This window comes from Narcine bancroftii, chromosome 3 (genome assembly GCF_036971445.1).
Source record: "Narcine bancroftii isolate sNarBan1 chromosome 3, sNarBan1.hap1, whole genome shotgun sequence".
Taxonomy (NCBI): Eukaryota; Metazoa; Chordata; class Chondrichthyes; order Torpediniformes; family Narcinidae; genus Narcine; species Narcine bancroftii.
The window spans coordinates 305,960,236-305,974,403 of record NC_091471.1 but is presented as its reverse complement, the minus strand read 5'-3'; the positions used below and the strand labels follow the sequence as shown (position 1 = coordinate 305,974,403).

The window sequence follows — 14,168 nt, the reverse complement described above, 5'->3', positions numbered from 1 at the left end:
ATAAAATGACAAATCTAGATTACCACAGATTGAGAAAGTCTACATTGCAAAATATTGTCATCAGTCATGTCCAGGTACAATCTGATGTCACTAAAGGCTTTCTGCTTATAGAATCTTGGCAAATAGGCATTTTGAGTTGACTATCCTCCTTGGGTATCTATCCAGAAATGCAGCTGCCATCTTAATATTCTGGTGGTAATATACCAAAATTCCTTGGATTCTGGGCAGGTCCCGGCAGACTGGAAGACAGCAAGTGTCACGCCACTTTTTTAAGAAGGGATGTAGCCAGAAGACTCGAAATTATCGGCCAATTAGCTTGACGTCTGTAGTTGGAAAAATGCTTGAAGCCGTCATTAAAGATGAAATAGTGAAACTTTTGGAACGTAAGGGTTCAATCAGGCAGACGCAGCATGGTTTTAGAAAGGGAAGATCTTGTTTGACAAACTTGTTAGGATTCTTTGAGGATATAATGGGTGCGGTGGATAGAGGGGAACAGGTTGATGTTGTATATTTGGATTTCCAGAAAGCGTTTGATAAGGTTCCGCACAAGAGACTTCTCAGTAAGTTACAGGAAAGTGGAGTCCGGGGAAGTATATTGGCCTGGATTGAAAATTGGTTGTCTGACAGGAGGCAGAGTCGGGATAAATGGGAGTTTTTCAGGTTGGCAGAGAGTGGTAAGTGGGGTGCCGCAGGGGTCAGTGTAAGGCCCACAACCGTTCATCATTTACATTGATGACTTGGAGAAGGGGACAAAATGTGGTGTAGCCAAGTTTGCGGATGACACCAAATTGAGTGGAAGAGCAAATTGTAATGAGGATGTGGAGAGTCTGCAGAGGGATATAGTTAAGCTGGATGAGTGGGCAAAGGTCTGGCAGATGGAGTACAATGTTAGTAAGTGTGAGGTTATCCACTTTGGCAAGAAATATAAAAGAGCTGAATATTATTTAAAGGGTGAAAAACTACAGCATGCTGTTGTGCAGAGGGACTTGGGAGTGCTTGTGCATGAATCACAAAAAGTTAGGTTGCAGGTGCAGCAGGTTATGAAGAAGGCAAATGGAATGTTGGCCTTGATTGCTAGAGGAATTGAATTCAGGAGTAGGGAGGTAATGTTGCAACTGTATAAGGTACTGGAGAGACCGTACCTGGAGTACTGTGTCCAGTTCTGGTCTCCATATTTGAGGAAGGATATACTGGCTTTGGAGACGATCCAGAGGAGGTTTACTAGGTTGATCCCTGGGATGAAGGGGTTGACTTATGATGAAAGATTAAATCGTCTAGGATTGTATTCGCTCAAGTTCAGAAGAATGAGAGGAGATCTTATAGAAACATATAGGATTATGAAGGGTATGGATAGGATAGATGTAGGAAGGTTTTTTGAGCTGGCCGGGGAAACTAAAATGAGAGGACACAGTCTCAAGATTCGGGGGAGTAGATTTAGGACAGAGATGAGGAAAAATAGTTTTTCCCAGAGAGTAGTGAATGTTTGGAATTCTCTAACCAGGGAAGTGGTTGAGGCTGCTTCATTAAACATATTTAAAATTCGGTTATATAAATTTTTACATGATAGAGGAATTAGGGGATATGGGCAGGTAGGTGGAGTTAGGTCATAAATTAGATCAGCTATGATCGTATTGAATGGCGGAGCAGGCTCGATGGGCCATTTTTGGCCCATACTTCCTACTTCCTATGTTCCTATGTTAACTACAAAGTATCTATTGAATGGGTAGCTCATCAACTAAATGCTGCATTCTCTGCTGGTCTAAGTACATCCAGAGAACTTAGGGATGTGTCCGAGAAGTCTACAGTCACCTCTGAACCTGCTTTGTGAAGTGTCCTGATGTCAGAGTCACCCTTTAAAACACAAGCAATCCCAGAACAAAACGTACCGCACTCCCCTGGAGAATTTTATGATAGTTATCTAGAGCTTTGAGATTCCAGTTTATGTTAGGAGGGGCACAGCATTGTCCATGTGTCTTGTGTTTGTGGATTTTGATCGGAAGAACCTACTTCTATTTTAAAACAGTCACAATTTCACCTGGAAATATTTGCTGACATTATTTAACCTGGCTATAGTTAATCCTGCATCATGTCTTTCTTTGGCTTGGCTTCGCAGATGAAGATTCATGGAGGGGTAATGTCCACGTCAGCTGCAGTCTCGTTTGTGGCTGACAAGTCCGATGCGGGACAGGCAGACACGGTTGCAGCGGTAAATTGGTTGGTTGGGGTTGGGTGTTGGGTTTTTCCTCCTTTGCCTTTTGTCAGTGAGGTGGGCTCTGCGGTCTTCTTCAAAGGAGGTTGCTGCCCGCCGAACTGTGAGGCACCAAGATGCACGGTTTGAGGCGATATCAGCCCACTGGCGGTGGTCAATGTGGCAGGCACCAAGAGATTTCTTTAGGCAGTCTTTGCACCTCTGTCACGATGGCCAGTGGAGAGCTCGCCATATAACACGATCTTGGGAAGGCGATGGTCCTCCATTCTGGAGACGTGACCTACCCAGCGCAGTTGGATCTTCAGCAGCGTAGATTCGATGCTGTCGGCCTCTGCCATCTCGAGTACTTCATGTATCAGTAAAATAAAACACAGCACAATCCTTCCTGTTTCCCTTCAGATCAGAAATCTGTCAGACTTGGCCTTAAATATATTCAACGATTCAGCCTCCTTATGTCTCTAGTGTCGAGATATCCAGAAGTTCTTCACCCCATGAGAAAAGAAAGTCTTCATCTCCATCTTCAATCCTTTAAGTCCAGTATGTCAGTCGAGCTATGCAAGCTTCAAACACATATCTATACTGCATTTGCAAACTGCAAATAACTTTCTCTGAGGTTGTCATGTCAGATTAGTTTCAGATTACTTTGAAATAACTTTAAATTAAAAATTATGCAATAAATTCTGAAAACTACATTTAATTTGCCATTTTTTCCCTGAAAATATGCAATGAACAAAATAAGGTAATTTCAATTTATATTGTCAGGTAGTACCAGGTGGAACAACATTTTAAATCTCACTAATATTACTGTTCACAGATTTCAGAGGAACATAAAACCAGTTGCTCTGATCCTCTCAGTATTTATTTTGATTTCTTAATTTATTTACACCCCGGTAGAAGTCGATCCAGCCATTGAAACCCTGCTGCCCAAGTACACCCTATTAACATTTCAATTTCAACCCTGCATGCTTTTGGAGGGTGAGAGGAAACCAGAGAACTTAGAGATCATGGGGAGAGCATGCACTGTTAAAGTGTTGCATTAATTACTATGCTTACTGTCCTGTTCTGGTGAGTCAGGTCCCCTTGCTTCATAGATTCAATGCAGGTGGGGAGTGGCTCTTTATTATCTGTCATGATGAAGGAGAATTTCCTAATTAATAAAGGATTCTGGTGGATAAAGAGTTGACAGAGATAGGGCTTTTCTTTGGAGCGACAAAGGATGAGTGGTGATTTAATAGAGGTATAGGGTTGGCAGAGGTCGACAGCATCGAGTCCACGCTGCTGAAGATCCTGCTGCGCTGGGTGGGTCACGTCTCCAGAATGGAGGACCATCGCCTTCCCAAGATCGTGTTATATGGCGAGCTCTCCACTGGCCACCGTGACAGAGGTGCACCAAAGAAAAGGTACAAGGACTGCCTAAAGAAATCTCTTGGTGCCTGCCACATTGACCACCGCCAGTGGGCTGATCTCGCCTCAAACCGTGCATCTTGGCGCCTCACAGTTTGGCGGGCAGCAACCTCCTTTGAAGAAGACCGCAGAGCCCACCTCACTGACAAAAGGCAAAGGAGGAAAAACCCAACACCCAACCAATTTTCCCCTGCAGCCGCTGCAACCGTGTCTGCCTGTCCCGCATCGGACTTGTCAGCCACAAACGAGCCTGCAGCAGACGTGGACTTTTACCCCCTCCATAAATCTTCATCCGCGAAGCCAAGCCAAAGAAAGAAGAGGGTGGACATCCAGTTCCTTTATTCCCGGGGTGACAACAGCAAACACCACAGGATATTTGTTTAGGAGAGATGTCAGAGGTAAGGTTTTTACTCAGAACACCGCACAGTTCTCTGGAATGCATTACTGGTACAATAGGGACATTCAAAAAATTCTCAGTTAGGCACATGGAGGAAAGAAAAATAGAGGATTATGTGCACAAGAGAGGGAAATTTTAGATTGTTGTGGGGTAGGTTTACATAGGTTGGCACAACCTCGTGGGCTGAAATGTCCTATGGACCAAGAAAAAGTCACTCAAGAATGTTAATTTGCCTCTTTAGTTTGCAGAATATTTTGATCAAGGAGACCATAAATGTTCTTTCCTTGCCATTTGTTCAAAGACCTGAAACTCATGACTGATCTTTGGGGCATCTTCTCAACACAAACCTCAGTGGTTCAGAGAAAGAAGGTTCATTGCCACTGGGGATGGGCAACAAATGCTGAGCTTGTCAACTGCAAAATCCTGAGCCTGTTGTGATCTTTTTTGTTCGCCTCTCTCAAGTGGCTGCACAATGACACAATAAAAGTAAATTTCACCATACTGCTGGCTGGGAACATTCTTGATCAGTATTTGCAACTGCACAAAGGTCCAACTGGAGACAGAGGTGCAAGTGTTGGTTGCATTTTGTGAGAGTTTGCGGTCTGTTCTCTATAGATTTGGAGAAAGATGGTTACTGACCATCTACCATTTAAACTAATCCAAGCTTTCTCCCCATTTTTATTCTCCTGCATTCTCATCAACTGCCCAAAGATTCTAACACCGGACTCAATTCACAGTGTCTGAGTTGCCAACCAGCCTTCCTGCCTGAGATGTAAGAGAAAACTGGATACCCAGAGGAAACACACAAGTGGCTGCAGGAAGTATGTGTAAACTGCACACCAAGGTCAGAATGGAAACTTCCACATCCAACTCCAACTTAGATGGAGGACACTGTGAAGGAATGCAGGAAATGTCAAGATCAGAATCAGAATTTATGGTCATGAACAAGCCATGAAATTAATTGTTTTGCAGCAACATCACACAAACATTCATATAAACCTCCTGACAAAAATAAATAAAAATAGTGCACAGTCAAAGTAAGGCAGTGTCTTTGGTTCATTGATCATTCAGGAATCTGATGATAGCAGGAAGAAGCTATCCTCTTGCTGCTGAGTGCCCGTCTTCTTTTCCCCGATGGTAGCAGAGTGAAGAGAGCATGGCCTTAGTGATGGGGATGGGGAGTTTGGAGAGGAATGAGAGTGAGTTGGAGAGTGTGGGAGGGGACTGGTGAGACTTGGAGGGACCTGGTGATAGTTGGATGCTGCTGCCAAGAGTAAGAGGGGGTTGGTGACATTGAGAGGTGAGAAGTAGGTGGGGAGTGTGCAAGGCAGCTGGCAATTATGGAAGGGAGGTGGCAAAGTGAGAGGCAACTACCGAGTGTGGAAGGGTATTGGCAAGAGTGAGAGGGGGCTGGCGAGAGAAGGACACTGGTGATAGTGGTAGGGGGTCGGCAAGAGGGAGAGGAAACTGGCGAGGGGGGGAGCTGGTGAGAGGAGGAGAGAAGTGGCTGGTGATAGGGTAGGGGGCTGGCAAGAGGGAGAAGATTGGTGAGGGGGAGGGGTCTGTTGATGGGGAAGAGGCTGGCGAGAGGGGGAGTGGGCTGGCGAGAGTGGGAATGTTCTTGCAAGACTGGATGGATGCTGCCAAGAGGGGGGAGGGTGCTGGCGCAAGTGGGTGGGTGCTGACAAAAGGGGGAGACAGCTGTAAGTGTTACGGTTCTGGTGGAATGTAGGCTCAAGAGTTTTGAACCTACGACTGTTCGACTTTAGTATCTTCAGTCTGATGGTAGCTGTGAGAAAAGAGCATGACTGGGGTGGTGGGGTCTTTCAAGGTGTCAGCAGTGTTCTTGAGGCACTCTTATTTTGATGCGATTGATGGACAGGGAAGTTGTCTGTGATGGACTTTTGGTGCACGTGATGGACTTGGCCAAGTTTTCCACTTTCTGCAACTGGGTGTTTTATTCTAGCCAGGTAATGAAGCAAGCAGCCACAACACCTTCCAAAGTACACCTGCAAAAGTTGGAAAAGCTCCATATGATGACAGAGTGAAACGTGGAAGTTGGCAAATGCTGTGATTGTAGTAAAAAAACATACTGAAATGCTGGAGAAACTCAGCCAGTGTTTCAGTGTCCACAGGAGACAACGGTATGTTGTTGATGTTTTGGGCCTAAGGAATAATCAGAATGAGCAAAAAAAACACCAGGAAATCCCAGAATACAGACAATGATAGCTGAGGGAGGAGTCCAGACCAACAACAGGTTGTTAATTGGATATGTTAAGGGGAGAGATGTGGCTGTGCGAAAGGAGACAGGGAAAAGGGAGAGACAGAGCTGAAGGAAGGCGATGGGGAAAGAAGTGAAGTGGGGGGGGTTTAACAAAAGCCAGAAAAGTCGATGTTAATGCCATCTGGTTGGAGGTTGCCCAGAAGGAAGGTAAGGTATAGTTCCTCCAATTTGCGAGTGGTCTCAGAATGGCAAGGGAATGGGATGGGGAATTGAATGGGGTGGTCACTGGGAGATGCAAGCTATTGCAGCAGACAGAGCCGAGGCGCTGAACAAAGCCATCTCCCAGTCTCTCCGAGGTAAACGTTGACTGACCATGTCACATTTGTGGCCTGAAATGTGAAGTTAATAAAACATCGAACGCAAGTTTTATCAGGTAAACTTCTCAGTGTCTTTATTTTCCAGTTTCCTTTGTTCTCCTGCTTGTGCTCTTATCTTTCTCTCATACCACGTGACTTCCGGTACATCTCATACATATTCATTATCATGACATCCCTCCTTTAATCAGAAATAAACTTTACCTTCACTTACCAATATCCCTCGGAAACCTACAAACATCGTAACTAATGGTAATACTATAACTCAACTACATAAAATTTACTTCCTACAGCACTCATACATGCACTTTATGATATAAGATTAAAATACTGTCCCAAAGTTCTTATTAAAACTATGGCACAAAGTCTTCGTATCGTTTGGGCACTTTCCGGTTTCGTTTCGGCCTGCCTGCGATATTGTCGTCGCTTCTTGATTGTTCACTCTCAGCGTCGGAAATACTGCTCGCCACGGCTTCGGGTGTTTCTGGCGCTCTAGTCACTTCATCAGGAGTGCTGGTAACTGCCTCTGGAACATCATCAGGTCTCTCAGTTTCAGCATCTTGTATTGGCCTTTCAACCTCTTCGCTCGATGTATCTCTGGACTGGTACCTTTTTATACCTGATACATTTCTCTTATACAGGACTCCAGTCGGAGACTTGACTGTCACCATACTGCCACTTCTGGATACGACAGTATAGGGTTGATGGTAATAAGGTGTGTCTAGCTTACCACCAGTTTCATGCCTCACTAGAACATTATCTCCTGGCATGATGTCTGAGTACTTGGCTCCACGTTTCGAATCTGTGTACAGCTTTGCTGCACCTTTCTTTTCAGCATCGTGGTCCCTCATCTCCTGGTCGTCTCGGATTTCCTTTATTTCTGGCATTTTTGTGCGGATTTTTCTCCCAAAAAATGCTTCTGCAGGACTTTTTCCAGTGGTTGCATGAGGCGTTGCTCGATAGACAGCCACACAAGATAGCAATGCTTCTTGCCAATTTTGTCCTTCTGCTTGTGCAATCCACAATCGTTTTTCAATTGACTGATTCTGTCTCTCTACTTCTCCGTTGGCTTGCGGCCATTTCGGAGTTACTTTATGATGGTGGATACCTGTGGTCCTCATGTATTCCGCAAATGTCTCTGAAATGAATTGTGGACCATTGTCAGAGTATAATGTAACAGGTTATCCATATCTTGCGAATATCTCTGCTAATGCTTGTATTGTTTTTTCAGTGGTTGTGGACTTCAACACCACGTACTCATAGTATCTGCTGTAGTAATCTATCACTACCATAATTGATTCACCCATCGGTAAAGGTCCAAGAAAATCAACAGCTACGTCGATCCATGGTCCTGTCGGGAGTTGCATACTCCGGATCGGTTCTGGCGGATTACTCCTACTTGTGATTTGACATCCGTGACAAGTTTTAACAAATTTCTCTGCGTCTTTATCACAACCTGGCCACCATACCTTGGTCCTAAGGTTTTGCTTGGTACCAACAATACCTAGGTGTCCTTCATGTGCTAAGGATACGATCTTCGGTCTCAATCTTTGCTGTATCACCAATCTGCAACCTCTTAATACACACTGTCCGATGCAACAAAGTTCGTCTCTAATGGGAATGTAAGCCTTGTGAGTACACTTGTCCCATTGTCCATTTATGACACACCGAACTGGCACTTGTTTCCATTCATGGTAAGGCCTGCCTCCTGTAATCTAGATAGTACACGCCTCAACCGTTTGTCATGCTCTTCCTTCGTTGGTGCATGGACTATGATGTCGTCAGAAATGTTGGCAACTCCAGGAATACCTTGAATCACTCGATGGATTTCATACTGGTAGATCTAAGAAGCTGCATTAATTCCAAATGATAGTCTCTTGTAATGATACAATCCACAGTGAGTCACAAATGTTGTTACATCTCGGGAACCTGGATCCAGCTCTAATTGATGATAGCCCCATTTCAGATCAATTTTTGAGAATACCTTGCTGGTAGTTAGTTCTTGAAGTATTTCCTCCACTGTTGGCATAGGGTGTCGTTCTCTAATTATAGCTTCATTGGCCATTCTCATGTCAACACATAGTCTTATGTCACCCTTTGGTTTGGGCACAATCACTACGGGACTGACCCATTGTGTCGAATGTTCCACCGGTTCAATAATGTCTTGTTCGATCAATTCTTTAATTTTGGCTTCGACTTTCCCACGAAGTCCAAACGGAGTTCGGCGCATTGGTTGTGCCTTGGGTTTGACCGTGGCGAGCAGTATTGCCAGGTCTTGCGCTGTGCTTCTGCTCAGCAATGGTTCTCCCCTCTCTTCTATAACTCTGCTTCAGTGTACTTATCTCCAGCTTCAACAGTTGCAGTAAAACATCCAATGGTCTGCAATGGCTTGGTTGCTGTGTATGGATACAGTTTCTTGGAACACTTCTTTGAGGTACAGATGATCTTTTTCCTTTTCAACTTCTCCCATAAATGTCGATTAATCACATTACTGTCACTACCTGAGTCTACAATGACCTGCACTGTCACTCCACCAATGATCACTGGGACCTTCTCATGATGTACATCATTCAACGTAAATTGGTAACAACTCTGTCCCTCCTGGGTATCATCATCGTCACTGTCTATCTGGCAAATGGTGTCTTTCTTTCCAGGATACTTTCCTTTTCCCCCAGGCTTTGCCTTTGGAAGTTGTACTCTTCCTCTTCTGGTCTACATTGGACTTGCTTTTGCACTTCTTTGCAAAGTGGTCCTTACCTCCACACTTTCTGCAAACTTTGCCTTTGGCCGGGCAATATGGGTCTTTTCCAAAGTGACCTCGGTTTCCACATCAAAAACACTCCACGTCCTGTGTCAACGTATATCTTCGCTGGTTATGGCGATGTGAGAGCCTCTTAATTTGCTGGCTTGAGTTGTCTTTCAGGGTCATGGTATGAAATTGCCCTTCAACAGCCTCTAATGCAGCAGCAATGGCTAAAGCATCGGTGAGTTCCAACTCACTCCCTCTTTCCAGTAGACGTCTTCTGAGTTTATCTGATCTGCAGTGCTGTACGACTTGATCCAATAATTGGTTGTCCAAATCAGCTGGCATGTAATTGCATCCAACAGCTAGCTGGCGTAGTCTCGTCACGTACTGAGCAATTGTCTGGCCATCTTCTTGTCTTGTTCTCCGAAACAAATGGCATTGAAATGTAGCATTCGGTGTCACTACATAGTGTGCATTTAATGCATCTACCGCTTTCCGGTACTCATCCTTTCTTCCAGTATTCAAAAGTGTCTTAAATGTCTACCGAACTGCGGGTCCCGCAGTGAAAAGAAGTAACGCCCTCCTCTGCGCTTTTTGTTCAAATGTACCGGTATCTAGAAATAGGCCATGACTGTCGACGTAGGATTCAAATTCTTCCAGCCATGCCTTCCACTTCATACTTACAGTGCTTGGATCACCCGTTGGGTCAAAATGAGCAATTCCACTATGTGTTAGAAAGTCACCATCTGCCCCACCCATGAGGAAATATTCCAGCCCCAAAAGTACTGAGTCAAAGAGAAAATTCTTATCACCTTGAAGTTCTCTTTAATCCTCTGTAATCTTCTTTAGCCTTTAATTTTCTTCAAGCTTCTTTCATCCTTGTCGCCAATGTCACATTTGTGGCCCGAAATGTGAAGTTAATAAAACATCGAACGCAAGTTTTATCAGGTAAACTTCTCAGTGTCTTTATTTTCCAGTTTCCTTTGTTCTCCTGCTTGTGCTCTTATCTCTCTCTCTCTCTCTCTCTCTCTCTCTCTCTCTCTCATGCCACGTGACTTCCGGTACATCTCATACATATTCATTATCATGACAGACCATGTCTCCCCATGGATGCTCCCTGGACCCGCTGAGTTCCCACCTCTTCACTGCTGGCCAATTCGCTCGCTGGGTTAGCCGTCAATCAAAGGCGGGCCCCTGTCGCTCACCAATCGCCGGGCAGAACGCTTCCGCAATGCTTTCTGGATCTTGTGGTCGGTTGTTGTTCTCCTCACGTGGCATGGGTTGGCCGTCAATCAAAGTCCTCTCTCTTTTTCTCCACCACCCCCCCCCCCCCCCGCGCAATCGCTGGGCGGAAACGAATGCGCGATGCTTTCTGGGTGCTGGAGGCGGCGTCTGCGATCACGTGGTGTAGACGCCGTTTCCCCTCGGGGCTCGGAGGCGCCTGCGCACTGAGTCCTCGGCGGGAGGACCGCCATTTTGCAGCGAGACGAATCGGCTCGGGCGGTGGCCTGCCGATCGGGGTTAAAACTGGCGGCCGGTGTTTAAATGGCCTCGGCGCTCCCGAAATGGATATCAAGACGGCGGTGTTCAACGCGGCCCGGGACGGGAAGCTGAAACTGATGCAGAAGTTGCTGAGCCACCGCAGCGCCGAGGAGCTGGAGGCGGTGACGGTGGAGAAGACGGACGGCGGCACCCCGCTGCTCGCCGCCTGCCGCCACGGACACCTGCCGGTGGTGGACTACCTGGTGGAGCACTGCGGGGCCAAGGTGGAGCTGGGCGGCTCGGTCACCTTCGATGGGGAGACCATCGAAGGGGCGCCGCCGCTCTGGGCGGCCTCGGCCGCCGGCCACCTGGCCGTGGTGAGGAGCCTGCTGGAGCACGGCGCGTCCGTCAACAGCACCACGCTGACCAACTCGACGCCGCTGCGGGCCGCCTGCTTCGACGGCCACCTGCACGTCGTCAAGTACCTGATCGAGCGCAAGGCCGACATGGAGGTGGCCAACAGGCACGGCCACACCTGCCTCATGATCTCCTGCTACAAAGGGCACAAGGAGATCGCCAAGTACCTGCTGGAGAAGGGGGCCGACGTGAACCGCAAAAGCGTGAAGGGGAACACGGCTCTCCATGACTGCGCCGAATCGGGAAGCCTGGACATCATGAAGATGCTGTTAAAGTGCGGGGCTAGGATGGAAAAGGATGGCTACGGAATGAGCCCCTTGCTTGCAGCCAGCGTCACGGGCCATATGAATATCGTGGAGTTTCTCATCAATCATGCCCAGACCAAGAAGGAAGATCGAATAGACGCGCTTGAGCTGTTGGGAGCGACGTTTATTGATAAGAAAAGGGATTTACTTGGAGCCATGAAGTTTTGGAAACGAGCAATGGAGATGAGACACTGTGATAAAAGTAAAATTGTTAAGAAGCCGCAGTTAGGACAATTGGTGCTGGCTTACGATTATGCCAAGGAAGTCGTGACTTCTGAAGAATTAGAAGCTCTGATAACTGACCCAGATGAAATGAGGATGCAGGCTTTGCTGATCAGGGAGAGAATTCTTGGTCCGTCCCATCCAGACACTTCCTACTATATCCGTTATCGAGGTGCTGTCTATGCTGACTCTGGAGACTTTGAGCGGTGCATCAGTTTGTGGAAATATGCACTGAATATGCAACAGAACAATTTAGACCCTTTGAGCCCCATGACTGCTAGCAGCTTGCTGTCGTTTGCTGAGCTCTTTTCATTTGTCCTCCAAGACCGTTCAAAAGGCGCCCTGTCCATGAAGGTATCTTTCAGTGATCTTATGGGCATCCTGTGCAAAAGCGTTCGTGAGGTAGAACGCGCAGTCAATCAGCAAGAGAACCTGCCAGAGGTTACACAGTTCACCAAAGCTTTATCCATTATTTTGCACTTGATCTCCTTGTTGGAAAAGGTAAAATGTAGCCCTGACCAGGAGCATTATAAAAAGAGAACCATTTACAGGCTCTTGAAGTTGAATCCAAGAGGAAAAGGTGGATTCACCCCGCTCCACCTGGCAGTTGACAAGGATACAACATCAGTTGGCCGCTATCCAGTTTGCAAGTTTCCTTCACTTCAAGTGACCTCGGTTCTACTGGAATGTGGTGCTGATGTTGACTCGAGAGATTATGAGAACAACACTCCCCTGCATGTTGCTGCATTCAACAACAATCTTGATATTATGAACATGCTAATTGACACCGGTGCACATTTTGATGCCACCAATTCCTCCAAGAAAACGGCTTGGGACTTGCTGGATGAAAAGAAAATGGCCAAGAATTTGATTCAGCCCATCAACCACATTACCCTCCAGTGCCTTGCTGCTCGTGCTATTGAAAAACATAAGGTGATATATAAAGGATTAATTCCAGAAGAACTCGATGCTTTCATTCAACTACACTGAAGTGCAAAACTGTGTTAATGAATTTGAAGGTGCTTCTTATGGATCTTCAACAACTTGCATTGATGTGTATATTTACCAGGGTTAAAACCAGTCTACTGAAGGGCTATTCAAATCTTGCAGGGCTAAGACTGAAGGTAGATCCATTTTGCAGATTAGTCTGTTACATTCTGTCTACAACATGGCTCTGCTGTAAAGAAGCATGAACATTAATGTTGGGTTAGAGCTGGGGGTTGTAAGGTGAGATCATGCACATGACTGCTAAACAGCACATAAAGATAACTTTTTTACTTTGTGCCTCCAGTTAGTTTTCTTCTGGGGTTCCCATTGCTGCAATCTTGTCTATAGATCTTGTGTATTGCTCTCAGAATTCCAAATGTCAGTTCAATGGTCACTTCACAGGCATATTCTCCAAACTACTTAAGAACTATTAGAAAATCAAAATTTCCAACATGATCAGCCTAAGTGGTTTTCATGTTCCTACACTTTTTTCTAATACTTGGCAAACACCATAAGATCCAAGTTACACTTCAGATTTCAATACCCAACTACACCAATTTGGGCTCAGTTGAACAAATTCAACTAGTGTGTTTCCTAATTTTTTTATGAAGGCAAAAAGAATGCTGCAAATAAACCACGTGTTTGAAAGCATTAGAAAGAGACCCACGCAGATTCAAACCAACCTCCCTGTCATACACTATCTGTTATTCACTATCCTAGTCTTGAATAAGACTTTCCTGTGACAGATAAGTTTTGTTCTCTTGACTATTTTGAGCACAACATTTAGTAAAACTAGATTTTGTATTTGCCTTTTAATTGCAAACACTGAGAGCAGTTGAACTGCAAACAATGCAGCCTATGTTCTAAAACTTTAAATAGTCAGCCATCCTTTGAAACCTATCAAGAAGACTTGAGGTGGAAGGTTTCTTCATAGATCAGAACCAGGACTGACAATATTGAAAGGAAGAAGCATGTGTCACAGAAACCAAACTGGGCAAATGAACTCCTTTGAATACCAAGTGTTCTTTGGAACTTGCTCATTTATCTGCCAAAATGTTTAATTTTCTTACTACTGACTATTAAAACTGTTATTTGAAATCCTCAACTAAGCCACAAGGTTGTTTATAAGTCTGTTCTCTGAATAAGCAAGACGTTTTTTAAATCTACTATTAAAATGTAACTGCAGTCCACAGTGAGTTGAATCATGGCAAAAACTTTAAACCCTATTGTAAATATTGGGACTGTTTAAAAAGCACTATGTATAGATATAATTTGTTTTAATAGGGTTTTATTTAATGGGATAAAAACTTCCAATCTGACAGGGGGACTAGCTGTTTTCACATTGCATGCGAATGCTTTTTTTAAGCATATAACTACACTTGGAAATCTGGCTTTTGAATA

The 14,168-nt window shown here is 45.2% G+C and overlaps 2 protein-coding genes across 2 annotated transcripts in view; one reads left to right on the top strand and one right to left on the bottom strand.

Annotated features, from left to right (window-relative positions):
• Window positions 1-14,168, bottom strand: part of yju2 (YJU2 splicing factor homolog) — a 112,972-nt gene that overhangs the window by 48,546 nt on the left and 50,258 nt on the right. The window lies entirely within an intron of this gene.
• On the top strand, window positions 10,768-13,872 carry LOC138759025 (protein fem-1 homolog C-like). The gene has a single exon (XM_069928808.1). It carries the CDS (start codon window positions 10,920-10,922, stop codon window positions 12,768-12,770), a length of 1,851 nt encoding a protein of 616 aa, XP_069784909.1. The 5' UTR covers window positions 10,768-10,919; the 3' UTR covers window positions 12,771-13,872.

Bases quoted from the DNA above. Each gene is read 5' to 3' on its own strand.
- LOC138759025 (XM_069928808.1), top strand. From the start codon at position 10,920: ATGGATATCAAGACGGCGGTGTTCAACGCGGCCCGGGACGGGAAGCTG.